This window comes from Leucoraja erinacea, chromosome 33, assembly GCF_028641065.1.
Source record: "Leucoraja erinacea ecotype New England chromosome 33, Leri_hhj_1, whole genome shotgun sequence".
In the NCBI taxonomy this organism is placed as follows: Eukaryota; Metazoa; Chordata; class Chondrichthyes; order Rajiformes; family Rajidae; genus Leucoraja; species Leucoraja erinaceus.
The window spans coordinates 12,180,358-12,199,507 of NC_073409.1; the positions used below are offsets into that span (position 1 = coordinate 12,180,358).

Consider the following 19,150-nt stretch of genomic DNA (forward strand, 5'->3'; position numbering starts at 1 on the left):
ATTTTCATCAAGATTCTCCTGCAATCTTCTCACTTGTCCTTCTCTCTTAATAACCTGTCATAGATCCCATCAGGCCCTGGGGATTTATCCACTTTAATGCTTTTTCAAGAGACCCAATTCATCCACTTCTTGATCATATAATTGCCCTAGCATATTAGTATCCCTCACACTGATCTCTCTCTATCCCCCATGTTCATGGGTGATAGTCCAGTAAGGTTATATGGGTAGAACTTAAATACAGGGAATGCCGAGAAAAAAAGGTTGGTTGGGGGGGGGGGGGGGGGGGGGGGGGGGGTGGGGGGGGGGGGGGGGGGGCAGAGAACAATGAGGGGCCCGGCGTGGTGGAGCTGCCGAGAACAAAGAGGACAAATTTGGATGACAATGTAGATAGCATTGTTAGCAAATTTGCAGATGACACCAAAATTAGTGGCATAGTAGAGTGAGGAAAGATATCTGAAGTTTACAACAATATCTAGGTTAGTTGGGAAGATAGGCCAAGGCATGGCAAATTGAATTTAACACAGACAAGTGCAAGATGTACTTTGGCATGTCAAATGAGGGTAGATCTTGCACAGTGAATGGTAGAGCAATGGAGAGTGCTGGGAGTACAGGTACCTGGTTCTTTTAAAATGGCAAGTCAAGTGGACAGTATGGAGAAGAAGGCATTTAGTTCCCTTGTCTTCATTGGGAAGGTATGGAATACAAAGGTTGACACGTCATGATTCAACTGTACAAGTCGATTGCGTGGGCTCTCTTGGAAAACTGTGCAGTTCTAGTTGCCCAGCTACAGGAAGGATGTCATTAAGTTGAAAAGGGTGTAGAAGAGATTCACCAGGATGTTTTCTGGCCTTGCATTATAGGGAGAGGTTGGATAGGCTAAGATATGTTTTTGAGCATAGGAAGCTAAGGGATGACCTTACTGAGGTATCCAATGTAATGAAGAAAATGGATAAAGTGAACTCTCACAGTCTGTTTGCCATTCTAACATTAGAGGACATAGGCTTAAGGTAAGAGTGCAGAGATTTAAGGAGAGAGGGACCTCGGGCAATTTTTTAACTCTTGAGGGTAGCCTGTATCTGGAATGAGCTGCTAGAAGAAGCAATAGAAGAATACATTTATGATTTTTAAGAGACATTTGGGCATAAAATTCAGAGAGTTCTGAGCCATATGCAAACAAATGGGACTCTAATATGCTTACAACCCAGCGGTATGAATGTTAATTTCACTAATTTTAAGTAACGTTTACCTACACTCTCCTCCCCTCCCCTCTTGCCCCCTTTCTCCACTCGAGTAATTTAACCAGTTCCGCAGTTCACCTATCCCTTTTCTCCAGAGGTGCTCTTTGACCCGCTGAGTTACTCCAGCACTTTGTGCCTATCATTGGTATAAACCAGCATCTGCAGTTCTTTGTTTCAGTAGCCCAACATGACAACTTGGTTGGTATGGACAGGGTGAGCTGAACGGCCTGTTACCATGATGCACAGCTCAATGACTGTATTACTCTATGTCCTTCCATGTCTCTGTATGTCATACCTATTTCACTTTCTGTATCACATCTCTCTCTCTCGCTCGCTCGCTCTCTCTCTCACTGTCTCACTGTCTCTAGATTCAACCTTTTTATGTTCAATTACACAAATTAGTTAAATCAATACTACAATATAAGCAGAAATCTCTGCTGGAGAAACAATATTTGGAATATGGTATAACATTTTTGTTCGTAATTCCTATGGTTGTCCCTAGATGGCAGTAGCGTTACTGAAAATATTTATTCAGTGGAAACTTGGATTTAGATCCCAAATAAACAAGAGAAAACTATTTGCAAAAAAGGCTTTTCTTGTGTAAAACATGACAAAATTTGGTCTAATTTCGGGATTTTGGAAGGATACTTACAGATTGTGAATTATCAGGTATCTACAAAAAGACTCGAATGTAAAATGAATTGGGCAACACTGACTGGCATATGTGGTAGGATTGAATGAAACATGTTCTATCCTATCCATTAGTAAGCTTTATCCCATTTGAACTGTCTCAGTTTCATCAATTTCCCATTTCAGTCATTAATTTCTAGTTGGAGTGAATGTTTTGGTTGTGTCTATTGGGCATTACTTATTGAACATCTTCCAGCACCAGTAAATGAACATTTTTATCTGGGTAGATTCAAACCTTTACAACAGAAAGATGCCAATTTGTGACAGTTTGTTACTCTTACGTCTTTCTGTACAGATATTTTTATCCTGTGCTGCATTTTATGCAGACTATGCAATTTTGTATTTGTAAGCAATGAAATGCTGATGAGCATGCTACAATCACTTTTATCGTTTTGTTTCTTTATAGAGCTACTTGGAGAATTTTTGGCCTGACCTGAAAGCAGTGCACGAGCTGTATGAGTCTATTGTTCAGTCTCGGAAAGAAAGAGAGAATGAAATTCAGGAGAAGAATGGAAAGGAATATTTGGAACATCTGTCTTTGGAAATACTGGAGGCTGGCATCAAATCTGGGAGATATATTCAGGTAAACTGACACATTTGGTTTTGAAATGGCAGTCGTGAACTCATGTTTCAACCCAGTGCGCACTACGATAGACAGAAATATAGCTGGTAGAAATGTTGCCTAACAGCACCAACGTCTCAAGCTCAATCATGACTTTCAATGCCAATGAGGAGTTTGCATGGTCTTCCTGTGACCATGTGAGTTCCTTTCAGGTGCTCTGGTTTCCTCCCAAAGACAAGCACGTTGGTAGGTTACTTGATCACTGTAAGCTGCTCTTAGAATATGTGGGTGGTAAAATCTGGGGAAAGGAAAGGCAGGTTGATGGAAATGTGGGAAGTGCCTACAAAAAATATATAGTCGCATTTTTCTACTTCCTAGGATGAGAGAGATACCCTACCAAGAGAGAGTAGTTTGGGCGTATATTCCTTGGAGTTTAGAAGAATGAGGAGTGACCTCATTCAAACATATAACATTCCAAGATGGCTTGACAGGATAGATATTAGTCTGGTTATACAAAAAAGCTGGAGAAACTCAGCGGGTGCAGCAGCATCTATGGAGCGAAGGAAATAGGCAACGTTTCGGACCGAAACCCTACTTTAGATATTAGTCTGATTCCACCTGTGGGAGAGCTTAAACGAGGGACATTGACTCCAAGATAAGGAGCTGGTCGTTTAAAACTGAGGTCTGTAGATACTACTTCTTGCTGAGGGAGTTGAATCTCTGGAATTCACTGCTTTGGCGAGTGTGAGAACTGGATCATTAGAAGCATTTAAAATGGATATAGGTAAATATTTATAAGATCGAAAAATAGAGTGTGGAGAAATGGCACAGAAGACGAATTGAGGCTTGTGTAGATCATCCATAATCCTATTAATTAAGAGGGGGTGGGGGGAAGACTTGAAGAGTCTGATGGCTTCTATTTTATTGTCATCTTCTATTTTATTGTCCTCTTGTGTTATGAAAGAAATTTGTACAGATGGTTGATATGGACTCTGGGCCGAAGGACCTCCGCCCATGACTGACATACGATGAACTCTGTGCAGCTCAACAACTTTGCACAGAAGCTGATCGCATTGCCTTATTGTCTTTAATGGTTTAGTCTTTAATGTCATTTAATAAGTAGCTGCATTTGATATATAAATTGGGAGTGTAGAATAGCATGTAGCCAGCATGTATTTTACAATTTACAACATCTAACAGTATCAAAATGGTTGAAAAAAGATGAGATCACAAAAACTATCCCAAGTGAATATTTGTCTGCTAATGTTAACTGAGTTTCAGCAATGTATTAAATTAAATACTTCCAGTCAGTTTTTCTTTTCGTCTATAATATTGAAAAAATGCAAATGACACAGCAAACAGTGAAATTTGTGCTGGAAAATAATTCCACTGTTTCTCAATTCTCTTGCATTTAATGTAAATATTAGCAGATTTCTTTCTGTTCTTAGGGTATTTTAAATGTCAACAAGCACAGATCTCAGTTGGAAGCCTTTGTTCGCATTCAGGGATTACCTAATAAAAGATCAGGTAACTTTTTTTATCTTTTTTAAAATAAAGATTTTTGCCAAAATTGATTTGTTTGTATAAGTGTGTTGTTTGTGTCTCTTAGAACTGGAAACAGATATACTTATCTGTGGCACAAAGACTCGAAATCGTGCTATCGAGGGAGATGTGGTAGCTGTTGAGTTACTGCCAAGGAATGAATGGAAAGGAAGAGCTTCAATACTGTGTGAGAATGAATCTGAGGAGAAAGCCACCGAGGAAACCGAAACTGAGCCAATGCCTACAGGTATGAGCTTAATGGTAAAACACGCAACCAAATCTTTTAAGTATTATCTTTGGACATTTTTTTTTAATTGCTTTAGTTTTCTTTTCCCTGCTCAATCATGTATATAAGCAGTCGTTTCTTATAAAGACATAAAAAAGAAATGCATAAATAGGCCATTCGAACCATGTGCCTGTACAACCTATTCAATAAGATCATGGTGTCGTTTATCTCAGATCCATTTTATTGCATTAATCTAATATTTCTTAGTCCAAAAATCTATTGATCTGTAATTTGAATAAACTCAGTGACTGAGCCTCCAGGGTCCTCTTGGGCAGAGAATTCCAAAGACCCATCACACTGAGAAGAAATGTCTTCATCCATCTATGTTCTGAATGGTTAACACATTCACATTCAAGAAAGCTCACAGCTCCAGCATCCAGGATTGATCCTAACCTTGGGTGGGGTGGGGGTGTTTGTGGTCGGGGAGTGTAGGAGAGGGGGAGGGGTGGGTGTGTGGGGGTGGGCGGGTGCGTGGGGTGGAGCGGAGCGGCGTGTGGGTGGGGGGTGGGAGGAGGGGGTGTGGGAGGGAGGGGGGTGTGCGGTGGAGAGAGGATGGGGGGGGGGGGGAGGGAGGATGTGGGAGGGGGGGAGAGAGAGGATATGGGAGGGGGGAGGGAGGATGTGGGAGGGGGAGGAGGGGGTGGGGGGGGATGGGTGGGTGGGGGAGGGGTGGTGTGTGTGTGGGTGGGGGAGGGGGGGTGAGGGCAAACACAGCTCTAATTTCTATATGGTGAAACCAAAATGCATAAAAAATAGCCTTTTATAAAATCTGACAATTTGCACTTTAACCACATTTGATTTTTTTTTCTATTACAAATCTCAAATTGTGGAGCACAGAGGCAAATAAATAAACGATGGGTCTTTGTCCCAAACATTATGGAGGGCACTGTATAACAGGGACGGGTGAAGGGGTTGGACCAGGTTGTAAGTTCTATAGTTAAATCACATTATACATGAGATCATTCTTTTTTTTGTTTTAATGAATATTAACAATATGAGGCAAAAACAAATTAACGGATTCAGACTAAGTATCTTTTTTTTATAGGTAAAGTTGTTGGCATTATTCAGCGCAATTGGCGAGATTATGTTGTGACCTTTCCGCCCAAAGAAGACATACAATCTCAGGGTAAAAATGTTCGGAAGATCCTAGTTACGCCTTGGGATTACAGAATTCCTAAAATAAGGATCAGCACTCAACAAGCTGAATCACTGCAGGTAAATGTCATAAATTTACTCTTTTAAAAAAGTAATATAATTTATAATGTTTTATGAACATTGTGAAGACCATATCTGCATAATTTTCGTAGACTGAGTCATTCTAAATTCCACTCCTTAGAATTGATGTTCTTTAATGCTCGTTTTCTAATTCTACGATAGTCCTTGGTTTTTTAACTTTTTGTTCATATTTGGTTTACTCACAGCCCCAACAAACCAAACGATCATTTTCATAGCTCACTGCTGATCCAGATGTGTATACTTCCTGATGTGGAGCAGTGGATAGAAATCTCAGCCAGGAGTGCTGGTTTACTTTTGTCTTTCTAACACTAGGTTGTTAAGTCTGATGTAGCACTTTTTACACCGAACCAGCTGAGAAGAACCAACACAATGCACAATGCAACTAAATCTCCAACACCATCTGGTCATAGTCTCAGGGATTGTGCTTTATTCCATTCACTTAATTGTGGACATTAAAAAATAAATTATTTCCCATAAATTAATCTCTATACCAATCTTGAGCATTCAAGTGAATCATAAGTGATTGGAACAGAATTAAGCCATTTGGCCCTTCAAGTCTACTCTGCCATTCAATCATAACTGATCTATCTCTCCCTCCTAACCCCATTCTCCTGCCTTCTCCCCATAACATCTGACACCTGTACAAATCAAGAATCTATCGATATCTACCTTAAATATATCCACTGACTTGGCCTCCACAGCCTTCTGTGGCAAAGAATTCCATAGATTCACCATCCTCTGACTAAATAATTGTTTTATCTATTTTCCATTTGGTTATGTTGAACTCCTGAGATAAGACAAAACATTTAAATTTCACTTATTTTTAATATGTGTTTAGTGGACTAACATAATTTAAATTTTGAAAACACAAGGAACTAATTTTATGTGAAGTGTAAAACTAATGTGTGATTCCTAATGTTTTCTTTCTTTATATCAAACCCAAATATAAAATACAGCTGAGACTCGTGTTTTAGAAATTTTAATCAAGCAAAAAAGCACCTGCATTGAAGTGCAATAAAACAAGTTGCTGCACTCTGTTTAAATCATATGCTTACATAAAAGAATGAACCTGGCAGTGCTGTAATGGCCTCATACAGGATACTTAATCATTTTTATTTCCCAATCACATAGAATTTCCGAATTATTGTACGAATTGATTCCTGGGATTCTACATCTCTTTATCCCAATGGACATTTTGTGAAGGTTCTTGGAAGAGCTGGTGATTTAGAGACAGAAATTGCAGCTATTCTTGTTGAAAACGGCATTTCAATTGGCCCTTTCTCTGAAGCCCAGGTAAATCTTAGTGTTCACTGTACGTGATGTAAGAGATGTGATTCCTTAATTATTGTTGTAAACCGTTGAATTGTACATGTGATTTTATCCAGTTTTGAAATGTATGACAAAGGAAATTATTGATGGCACAAAAATGCTGAGATTGTGTTTAGGTATAGTGATTTCTGTGTTGAAGGAGCTTATCAATTTATTAAACGCTAAAAATATTTGTATGTTAAGTTGCGAATCAGCTTAACTCATTTGTAGAACTCTGTTTCAGCATCACATTCAAACCCTCCAATTTAATGAATGTTAAATCTGGACTAATACTTCACCCATTTCTAAGAGTATGCAACACTGTTGGAGAGTCCATCTCTAAACAAGGTTCTGTCTGCCTCATTGTGAAGATGCTAATATGGGTTCTGTGGAGTTTCTACTGATGTCTGGCTGATACCTGATTATTGACAGCCACAATCAGAAACACACTCGTCATTTATATCACTAATTTGTAGAGATACAGTGAACGGTAGACGCTGGAATATCAGCAGGTCAGACAACATCTATGGAGGGAATGGACTGACGACATCGGATTTGGACCTTCCAGTCTGATCCAAGAGGTGACCATTCCCTCTACAGATGCTCTCAGACCTGTTGAGTTCCTCCAGCACTTTGAGGAAAAAAGCAATATTTAGAAAAAAGAAAATAACTTGCTGTGAAACATGCTAGTCTTTGTGCCTTTTGAAGCCTTTAAGAAAATTCACGAGAGAACGTTCAAGTCTCAGAATATAGTTGTGGCAAATTTGTGTCCTGGAGAAAAACCATACATCCACATTAGCAGTTTAGAAGTGGTGTTATAAATTGCTGCCTATGGCTCAATGCGTTTATTTTTATCTCCACAGTTCACAGTAGTGAATTTACCAATGTCAGGCACTATATCTGGGGAAGAGCAAAAACTGAAGGGCAGTTATCCTCTCTTCTAATCCCTTAGAAGGGATACTGAAGGTCCATCTTTCCTTCATTCCAGTAACTTTTCCAGGGAAAGTATTTCTGTCTTAATTTTTAACAGAAAAATATTGTTCGGATATAAAGGTATAAAAACCAATCTAAATATTTCAGCTTGTTTTCTCTAATTTTTCAGCTGCGTGAAATACCAGTGAACACTCCTGAGAATCCCTGGAAGGTTGATGCAGAGGAGCAAGGCAGGCGAGTGGATTTAAGAAACACTCACCTGGTCTTCAGCATCGACCCCAAGGACTGTGAAGACGTGGATGATGCACTGTCTGTTCGCAAATTAGCAAATGAAAATTTGGAGCTGGGCGTTCATATTGCAGATGTCACACACTTCGTCAAATTAAATTCGTACACAGATCTGGAGGCTAGATCGAGGTATGGCAAAATAAAAATCAGAATAAAAGCTCAAATGATCGAAGCTGAAATAAACCTAGGAGGAATAATTGTCATTCAAAGTACTCCTTATAATAAAAGATAATTTACTTATAGGAAATGTTTTTGGAATTTCTATAACTTTTTTTTTCTGGGATGTAAAACAGCCATTCTGGGTCACGCTGATAATGTTACTGGTGGGAAGCAAAGGAAGCAGCTGGGTCTGGACAGCTTCAGATCTCAGGCCTGAATGCAGCAGGCTGTAGACGGGGATATTGCTTTTGATATACAAATTTACAATGAAAGTGTATTGAGCATCTGCCACAAGATCCTGTTCTTGGGTTATGTCAATGTGACCATTAAAAAGTATTTTTCAGCAAAGTTGTTATACATTTTGGCCGCAAAATTAATATTGATGCAAACTACTTTCTTTACAGGGCAACAACTTGTTATTTAGCAGACAGACGCTATGACATGTTACCTGCCATCCTTAGCGCTGATCGATGTTCTTTACTTGGGGGTGCTGACAGGTGAGTCTCAATGATACCTGAAGCCAATCTCATTTTTTACAAAGGAAGGATGGATTTATATTTTTGCCCAGGGAGAGGAAGCAGGAAGCATCGCATATTTTAATGCTGGAACTTTGTAACTACATTTCATTGTAATTCTGGAGAGGAGGCTAAGGATGCTCAATCAAATTATTGTTTGTTCATTTTATCCCTCTCCTACAGAAGATGGTGTCAGACTTTTATTCACTGCTTCCACTGAACTGTTGCCATCACAAACCTGCTGTAGGAAGGAATTGTGGCACCATTGTTAAACATCAGCAGGATTTCGGCCACCTTTTAACTATGCTAGAATGCCTGATTCATTCTTAATTTGTCATTAATTTACTGCACGGTATTTGTAGTTGTAATTCATCTTTCAAGCTGCAAGCTAATTGTTCATATTCATTGTCTTTTTAAGGTATGCAATCAGTGTGTTATGGGAATTAGATAAAACTAATTATGAAGTCCTTAAAGTGTGGTTTGGACGAACCATTATAAGGTCTACTTACAAGATATTCTATGAAGCAGCTCAAGCCTTGTTGGATGGGGATCGCAATGTTGTGGATATCCCTGAGCTCAAAGGGCTTGAAGAGAAAGAGAAATGTAGACGGTTGAATGACTTGATATGGGCAGTGGAGAAGCTGACTGAAATAGCTCGTCGCACCCGGACAAAGCGCTCCCTTGAAGGTGGCCTAGAGTTGGAGGGAATTGAAATCCGAGTACAGTTAGATGAGAAGAAGAACATCAGTGACCTGGTGCCCAAACAACCCCTGGAGGTGCATGAGACTGTAGCAGAATGCATGATTATGGCAAACCACTGGGTGGCAAAGAAAATTACTGAGAACTTGCCTCACCAAGGCTTGCTACGATGCCATCCTCCACCAAGACAGGAGTCCTTCACTGCACTGATTGAGTGTGCAAAGGCAAAGAGATTCAAAATAGACACACGGTAAGGTATGGATAGGAAGTGTCAGTTTGCATGTTTTCATTTATGGAGAAGGATCATACAGTAACTCTTGGTTTCTTATGTCAATGAAATCCTCGTGCTTTGAGTCAATGCCTAGCCCGTTAACAGCCTATCATTTTTGCCATCTACAAACTGCACTGCAATAATTCACATACACTACTCTGCCAGTATTTCTGTAACCCTGTAGCACCAAAGACGGGAGAAGCAGTTGCATGGAAACACTGCCATCTACAGGTTTCCCTCAAATTTGAGCACCGTTCTGACCTGAAAACATTCCAGTGTCCTTTCATTGAGTTTGAATCCCAGATTGCTCTGTCCAACAGCATTGTGAAGCAATTTCACCAGAAGGATTACAGTATCCAGGAGCGCAACTCACTCTTTCAGGGGCAATTAAAGACTGGCATAAACGCTGGCTATTCCAACAGCATCTATATCCAGAAAAAACAAATAAAGAAAAATAAGACTGATTTAACCATCGTCCCTTGGTTGCATTTAGGAAGAGGTAGAAAATCCTGAGCATATTTTACAGAAATGTTACTTCTGGAAAAACCTGAACTGTGCTTTTGGCCATTAGGTTGTCCAATTCATAACAATTGGATGAAATTTAATTTTTAAGTTATATTAAGAAAATTTGGTGAGGGGAAGTGAAGAGTGGACCACAGTTCTGGGATCCGGTAAAGAATTAATTTGGAGTAGGAGTTTTTCTGATTTCTATCTTTCCGATTCTTCTTTGTGTTCACAGATGTTTGTAATAAAAAACAATACTCATTTTTAAAATTTACATTGGTAATTTTTAGCTCCAACAAAGCTCTGGCAGATTCACTGGACATGGCAGAAGATCCAGGTGATCCTCTGGTGAATAAACTCTTGCGATCCATGGCCACGCAGGCAATGTCCAATGCCCTTTATTTTTCTACTGGCTCCTGTTCAGAGGATCTCTTTTATCATTACGGTAAACAATATTATATATATTTTTGTCAGATTGTGGAGTAGATAAAAGCAATGTAATAGTATGATATTACATTGTGGAACTTGTTGAGGGCTTCATTTTGCAACAACTGTGCTGATTTCCCTTATGATTTTTCCTTTACAAGGCTCCCATATCTGAACATTAATTAAGTTCAGTTATAACAGGATATTTTTATATCTTTTAAATAATGCCTGGAAAAAAGATATTCATAATTATTTTCAGAATATTTCTTCCTTGTGAAAGGTCATCTTAAAATGTTGAATATTCACACCATTGGTACGTGCATTGGCAGTGAAATAAGATTATTGTTTTCTCCCAAAACACCCACACATTCACTGCAGCATTCATTCCATTAAGCCTGTGTTATGCAGTGTTCAGGCTGCATTAGTCAGTGCTTGTGCCTAACACTGCATTGCAGATGCCTGTGAGTTGTCTGACAGGTTTTCCATGCTAACATGGGAATCACGATTTCAAAACTGCATTAGATTGTATATTTGCAATGAACACACAATTAATTAAAAAGTTGTTTTGAAAAATCATTTTTAATGTGTACATCTTATGGGGCTTTTTATTTGATTAATTTACAATAATTTGGTTATTGGGACATAATAAAACAGAAATTATTTAAGGAAACTTTAACAGTTGATATTTGACAGTTGAACAATATGATAAGAAGTTAGCGCAGATGTCCAAATTGTTTGGTCAAGGAGGTTAATTTTTAAGAAATAAATCAGGATAGAGGCAGAAAGGTTTAATTTTGGGCATGACCATGATCACCGTTATGTGCCAGTGGAATTGGAAAAGTATAAGAGGGAGGATTTGAAAGTTTACAAATCTCATGAGATTGCAGTGCACATAGCTCTCGAACGCTCCCTCCTCCGTTCCCTCCCTTGCTTGCTCTCTCTATCTCACTTGCTCTCACTCACTGAGATCTATTAGAGGAAGTAATGAGAACGTGAGGCCATGGGATTCAAATGCAATGGTGATAGTCGTGCAGCAGAAGCTTTGCCAGGTGGTGCTGCTGAAACGCTGAGTCAAGGCCCCACTATGGATTTTTAAAAACAATATTGATTGGGGCCAAAAGTAAGACTGATTAATGTCCTCTTAATACCATTGATGATGTTCATAATGTTTTATTTTCACATACAGTACCAATAATATTACTCATAATCCATTGGAACCAAGTAACAAAATAAAAATTCATTCTTATAAACCTCCTCTAGACCTTCTCCAGAGCCAGCACAACCTTCCTTAGATATGGTGCCCAAAATTGCTCACAAAATTCCAAATGCGGCCTTAACAGCGCCTTATACAGCCTCAACATTACATCCTTGTTTTTGTATACTAGTCCTCTTGAAATAAATGCTAGCATTGAGTTTGCTTTCTTTACTATTGATTCAACTTGCAGATTAACTTTTTGGAAATCCTGCACTCGCAAGTCCCTATGTACCTCCAATTTCTGAATTCCATCTCCATTTAGAAAATAGTCTACGCCTTTATACCTACAACCAAAATGCATGACCACACTTTGCTACACTATATTCCATCTGCCACTTCTCTGTCCATTCTCCCAACCCTTCTGCAGAGTTCCTGCTTTCTCAAAATTAGCTAGCATAGAAACAACTTCTCTCGGAGAGTGGAGAATCTCTGGGATTCCCAACCCTTAAGAAAGGTGGTTCCATGTCATTAGGTATATTTAAGGAAGAGACAAATTGCCCTGTCCCACGGTACGAGTTCATTCCAAGAGCTCTCCCGAGTTTTTAAAAAATCACTCGTGGTAAGCACGGAGAATGAACGTAGCTGGTATGTCGGAGCTCGGGGACGTCTCTTAGCGGCTCATAACGCTAACAGCAGGTAAGCTCGGGAAGACTCGTGAAGATTTTTCAACATGTTGAAAAATGTCCAGGAGAGCCCCGAGTACCGACGAGCGGCCATTACCGTAAATCTCCGAGTTCGAATCAGGGCAAACTCGGGAGAACTCTTGGAATTAACTCGTACCTTGGGACAGGGCCATGACAATTATTTGAAAGATCAAGGAATTGAGGAGCTAACATCAATGTGGTGAAGTCAGCCAGGATCAGGCATGATCATATTGGAAGGTGGTAGAGGCTAAAGGGGCCGAGTGGCCTACTCCTCCCATTTCCTTATGTTGGTTGGAATACTAGGGTAAGTCAATCGGACTGTACACCTTTCTCACAGCTCCTATGAACTGGTTTGATACAGTGTGTAATTTGCACATTCATCCCTGTGGCCACGTGGCTTTCCTCTGGGTTCTCCGGTTTCATCCCACATTGCAAAAACATGCTGGTTGGGAGGCAAATTGGCTACTGCAAGGGTTGAAGGGATGACTGGGTGCTGACGTGGACTCAGTGGGCCAACAGCTTCTAATGGGAGGTGTCTGGAATGACTTTCCCTTAAATGATTTTTCCATTTTCTTGTCAGATTATCAACAATAATTTAAATCAGGCCAGTTCCTTCTTACATTTCAAGATAATACTCTATTTTACTATTTATAAAATCCTAAGAGTAAAGGAGAGTGAAGAGATTAAAGACATCTTGGATTTGGGATGTGCTGAACTGCTGATGATGAGCTAGAGTTATATCATCAGGTGTTACTGTTGGATTCTGTGCTCCTGAATAAATACTTATCTTTATCTCAAGGGCACAGACTTGATCATGTACACTTCCAGTGATCTCTCTTGAGGAGAAAGCTGGTGAGGCACATTTCATCCAGGCTTATTCGTAAAGAATGGACTCTTGGGCAAGGCATTAGATCAATAGTGCGTATAGAATGGCCCTCAGACAGCCGATGGTTTAAGAAGAGATCAGAGGAGAAATGTATTTTATAATCAATATATTTTGAGTATTGCAACAGTGGGCCTACCTATCGACTGTAAAATACTTTATAAAGTCTTGGGCTTATCGAAGGAATTCTACAACTGAAAGTTTTTCATTTTTAAAACGTTGTATACCTTTACATCAACTACACGTGACATCAAGTTGATTGGGGGAAAAACTTCTTAAAATCAATAACGTTTCACTGAAACTGCAGGGAAGAAGAGTGGTTCCTTTGTTACACATCAGGCTTAAAGTTGTGTGACTTTTAATGTTTTTAAATCTGCTCTCTATACAATCACTTGTAACATACACTTCTCCTTTGTGAAGGAAAAATATTTTTCAGACACATTGCTGGCTTCTAACTGGAGACTAGATTTTTTAACCTTTTAGTTGAGCTGCATAATCATGGTGGGAGATTCCTAGTTTATTTGGTGAGTCAATAGCAGGATGAACTAAGAAAAATAATGCAAATGGGTTAGCCAGGGCTTAGATGATGGCCTTGACAAAACATTGAGTTGGTAGATTGGAAATAAAGTCAGGGCTTTAAAATCTCACCAATAATAGTAGGATATTTTACCTCCCCAAGTTGCTGATTTATTCACTCATTCCTTCTCTCCAGAGATGCTGCCTGACCCGCTGCGTTACTCCAGAATTTTGTGTCTACCTGCTGATTTATATCTCTATTATGAAACCAAATTGACAAAGTCTGGATTATTTGTACATCCCAACAGATGTTGCATTTGTTTTTTAAATCACAGGACTTGCTCTGGACAAATATACTCATTTCACATCTCCAATCAGAAGATATGCAGACATAGTAGTCCATCGACTATTAATGGCAGCTTTATTAAAAGATAAGAAATTGGAACCTGAAAATCCATTGCTCAGCCAGAAGGATTTGGAAGAATTATGTCATCATATCAACAAGAAGAATAGGGTGAGTGCAGAAATAACTCAGTAGGCTTTTTATTATTTTATTTTAAACCATAACATAAATGTAAAGGTATCATTACATTCTCATTAGGGAAGGAGTATGGCCAAAGAACTGTCGGATTCTGCTAATATCATTTTGTGCTGGCAGCACTTGGTGGAAAAACCTTCCAGATAGTTCGTCAGAAGGTGACTTTGACAACAAGGGTTGCAACACATTATTACAGACCTCCCATCCTTGTCATCTACATTTGAAGCTTGGGCAGCTAGAGTAGATCCACGGGAAAAGTTTCCCAGAATTTCATTCAAAATTGGAAGTTTTACCAATTCTATCAGCGAGAAAGTAATCAAATTACCTCTGGAAGCAAAAATGCAGTCCGAGCTAGAAAGGAAGAGCAGTCTAATCTGGCAACAGCATATTTGAAAAATGTTTAATCGCACTTGGAAGAGAACATGTTTCAAAAATAAAAGTGGATATCAAGCTTTGTTAGAGATTATACCCCTTCATATGTTCCCAGCTATTGTACATGCTGCAGTATTGCTTGATATTTGCAAAAACATTCAGGGAAGGTCTTGGGCAGAAACCCGTTACTGAAGGAAAGAAAGCTTGAAAAAGAACTAACCCTTAATACAAGGAACCTGTTCAAGACCTGACAAAAGATTGCTTAGTTTTTAAATAAAAAGATTACATTTTGTGAATGGTATCTTGCATAATGTTGCTTTTGAAATTACTATGCCAAATGCTGTTTTTAATTAAACTGCGACTGAAGCTGGAGCACCTCTATAGGTCTCGACAGTACTTTTTGGTGGAAGCTATTCTTTACTGCAAGCCTGTTAATGATTATTTGGCTTACGGAGGCAATTTGTAAAAAGCTGCCTTGCACAAAGTCTGAAAATCAATGTTTTATATAACTTCAGTTTGCAGAATTGCATACTATTGCCTAATTAAGATTCTTATCCCATTGTTTAGGCTGCTCAGCGCGTGCAGAAACAATCCGTAGAGTTATTTCAGTGCATGTACTTTAAGGATAAAGATTCCACTTCTGATGAGCGTTGCGTAGCAGATGGTATCATATATTCAATACGAGCAAATGGTGTACTGGTATTTGTACCAAAGTAAGTTGCACCGAAGTCAGAACATCTAATTATCATTTTAATTTAGTTTGATAAATATCAATAATAATTGTTCCCAAATTGAGATTTCTCAGCTACTTGCAATTCAAAGTGCTTAGACTGCATAGACAAAGGGGGGAGGACTATGTATAAACACCACTGTAATTTCTACATGGTGAAACTAAAATGTTTAAAAATGGCCTTTATTAAAATCTGACAATGTCCACATATGATTTTTTTTCTATTACAAATCTCAAATTGTGGAGTACAGAGGCAAATGAATAAATGATGGGTCTTTGTCCCAAACATTATGGAGAGCACTGTAGATCTGTGAAAATAAAACATTCAGATGGAAGTCTGAAACAAAAACAAAATGTTGGAAAAACTGAGCAGGTCAGGTCTGTGGAAAGAAGAGCAGTCAACATTTCAGTTCTGGGACAGACTTATAGAACTGAAACATTGACTGTTTCTCTTTCCACAGATGCTGCCAGTTTGCCTGAGATTTCCTAGCCTTTTCTGTTTTTAACCTCCGTAACCCTAAGGTTTGTTTCTTTGTCTTGTAATATTAAGGAAATACAATGGATTACAAGAAATGTTTATGGCAGAATAGTGCTTGCAGCAATCACAATGCTCTATTTAGTAACTTTCACGGTATATTCCACAGCTACTGAAAAGTCATTAAACTTTGTTACTGTTTTATAGGCAGCAGCTGGTTTCTTGATTTTGTTTGTAAAATAATCATTTTGTTTGCTTCAACTGTAAAGCAGATAGAGATATATTATATGTTCATTTAGTACCAAGGCACATGACACATTTGTGGTCATATTTGTGAAATGTTGACGGTCTCTCTCCATAAATACAGATTGTGTGTCAGATATCTAGCACCCACGTAATTGTGCTTTGATCCATTGTCCCATGTTGTTATCTTGCAATGGAAAGTAGGAAACAGGTTGTAGATTCTACTACAGGGATGAGCAAACACTCGCCCAACATAGTATCAAAGGTGCCATCTTTCAATTGAGACATTAGGTCAAGGCCTTGCATGATTTCTCAAATGGACAGAGAAGATGCCATGACATTTCAAAGGTTAGCTTGAAAATAGTCTTATGCCTTAGCTATAATCTATTTCTGAACCAATAGGACTTACCAATTAAATGTAGGTAATTTTTTTCAGTGCCATATTAGAGTTAAGCCTTTGTAAATTGGCTTGAGAATTGTCTGAAACTATTAACTATACTTTCAGTCCTTTATCAACTGTGAAAGTTTCGGTGATTATAACATTAAATAAATGCCCATTTATTTTAATTAGTGGTGAAAATGAGAGCATGCTTGACACAATTAATTGGATGACCTTCAGTGGAAGAGTATGTCTGTATAAGTAATTTAGCTAATAGACAAGAATAACAGTCAGGTTTTCCTTACATGCACCCATAACTATGATCCACACCAAACTGGCACTGCACTAGTATCATTTAAAAAACATAATTTGAAAGCTGACATTAATTTGAATTAATTTGAATTACATTACTCTGTACCATTTTTGTAGATTTCATTTTAGACCAAATCGACCTATGTAAGTAAGTTCATAGAAAATAAAATTGTGCCCCGTGTATGAACCTAGGTATGGTGTAAAAGCTGCAGCTTTCCTAAAGAATAAAGAGGGACTTGTGATCACAGCACAGCCTGACGGATCATGTGAATGGAAACCTGGCTCTCTCCGACGCCTTAGAGACAAAATTATCTCCACTACAGCTGGCGGGGAATCTATTACCTTCTCTCTCTTTGAACACATCACAGTAAGTATACAATGTATGCATATATAATTGGGCAAAACTACACAAATTAAATTCCAAAAATAAGAGCAAATATTAAACACTTGAGTTTAAAAAAAAAAATCAAATATAAATACACAATGTCCAACAATAAAGGCAACGTGAGTGACCACAATGCAAACCACTTCCATTCACCGGGGATTTTCTGAGCAGACAGTTAGTTGCCATTCACTTTAATTTTCCATCCTATTTTAATCTGTCTGTGACTTCTTGCACTGTTCCAACATAAGCCTTCCATCTAGGCAATTAGCAGCCTCCAGGACTTAATTCAACAATTTCAGTCAACTTGCTTTCTCTGTATCAGAACTGGACTGTTCTGTTGCAATGTTCCCCATTTGTAACATGAAACTTCCCATCCACTGCCTGATTTAACATCCTTTTTGAATCCCTTCCTTTTGGTTTCAACAGCTGGTCTGACCTGCCCGTTTTGTTTATTTTTAACTTTTCTCAGAACCTCTAAACTGGGCAACCTTCTCCTCACCCTATGGGGGAATACCCTCCTCACCCTTGCTGCAATCTTTTCATGATTGAGGGTTATCAACCTTGAACATTAACTGCTCTCACCCCAACCATGGACTGTTTACCCTCCTACCATCCGGGAGGCGCTACAGGTCTCTCCGTTGCCGAACCAGCAGGTCGAGGAACAGCTTCTTTCCAGCGGCTGTCACTCTACTCAACAACGTACCTCGGTGACTGCCAATCACCACCACCCCCCCCACCCCCCGGGACACTTATTATTTTTTTTATTCAAATCGTTTGCTATGTCGCTCTTCAATGGAGATGCTAAATGCATTTCGTTGTCTCTGTACTGTACACTGACAATGACAATTAAAATTGAATCTGAATCTGAATCTGATATCTTCTCTCACATGCTGCCAGACTGCAAAGTGTTTACAGCATTTTTCATTTTTACTTCAGATTTCCAACATCAGCAGTTTTGATTTTTTTTTTTTTAATAGTCTTTCTTAATCCTTTGGAGAACTTCAAATGTGAGATGGAGGGAAGAGATTGCAGATGCTGGAATCTTTAGGGGGAAAAACAGAGGCCAGGAATTATCTGTGGAGTGAAATAGACAGGTGATGCTTCAGGTCAGAACCCTTCTTCAGACTACTGAGAGGCTATGTTTAAAGCAACAAGTTGATGAAGAGAAGAAAATCTGTTTTACTGAATCCTTGAAGTAAAGATTGATGGATTTTTAAACCAGCAAGGGAAACTGAAGGGGAGAGGGTGGGAAAGTGAATGTGGGACAAGGTAGATCAGTTACATTTCTGAAGAACAAAGCATGCAGGAGGACCTGAATAGCCTGCTGTTTTTAATCCTTGAAATAAAAAAAAAACATTATTTCCCAATTCCTATCATAAAACCATGTTACCCACAGAAATGCAACCATCCTTGCTGTTTCTCTCACATAGCACTCCTGTCAATTCAGCCATGTACCCTGTTCCTCCACCCCAAGCTCTCCATCCAGTGGATTCAATCTTTGATGCAATTTAATAATTAACCATTGGAGTTTAGTGGGTGCCTAGCATGGTCCACATTCATTCCCTATTGAAGGAAGCTGATTTTGTTCACTTGTTCAAACATTCAGGTGCTGAGTTTGTGCACATTTTCCTGCCATCATTGCTGTAGCTTATTTGAGCAATGTCTTAACTCAACAACCTAGTCTCTACAATTTTTAATAAGCAAGAAACAAGATAATTGACACATATCATTTAATTTTTGTAAACGTTTGTGCTCAAATAG

The 19,150-nt window shown here is 38.9% G+C and overlaps 1 protein-coding gene across 2 annotated transcripts in view; it reads left to right on the top strand.

Moving 5' to 3' along the window:
* Positions 1-19,150, top strand: part of dis3l (DIS3 like exosome 3'-5' exoribonuclease) — a 37,667-nt gene that overhangs the window by 17,906 nt on the left and 611 nt on the right. The window contains exons 5-16 of one of the 2 annotated variants that reach the window (XM_055661344.1): positions 2,335-2,511; positions 3,939-4,017; positions 4,100-4,279; positions 5,364-5,533; positions 6,686-6,847; positions 7,965-8,212; positions 8,647-8,739; positions 9,176-9,706; positions 10,522-10,676; positions 14,291-14,469; positions 15,433-15,578; positions 17,197-17,371. In XM_055661344.1, coding sequence (XP_055517319.1) covers positions 2,335-2,511; positions 3,939-4,017; positions 4,100-4,279; positions 5,364-5,533; positions 6,686-6,847; positions 7,965-8,212; positions 8,647-8,739; positions 9,176-9,706; positions 10,522-10,676; positions 14,291-14,469; positions 15,433-15,578; positions 17,197-17,371 — 2,295 coding nt within the window. Of the gene's footprint in view, positions 1-2,334; positions 2,512-3,938; positions 4,018-4,099; positions 4,280-5,363; positions 5,534-6,685; positions 6,848-7,964; positions 8,213-8,646; positions 8,740-9,175; positions 9,707-10,521; positions 10,677-14,290; positions 14,470-15,432; positions 15,579-17,196; positions 17,372-19,150 lie in introns of those variants that run through there. The other variant, XM_055661345.1, reaches the window with a different exon arrangement.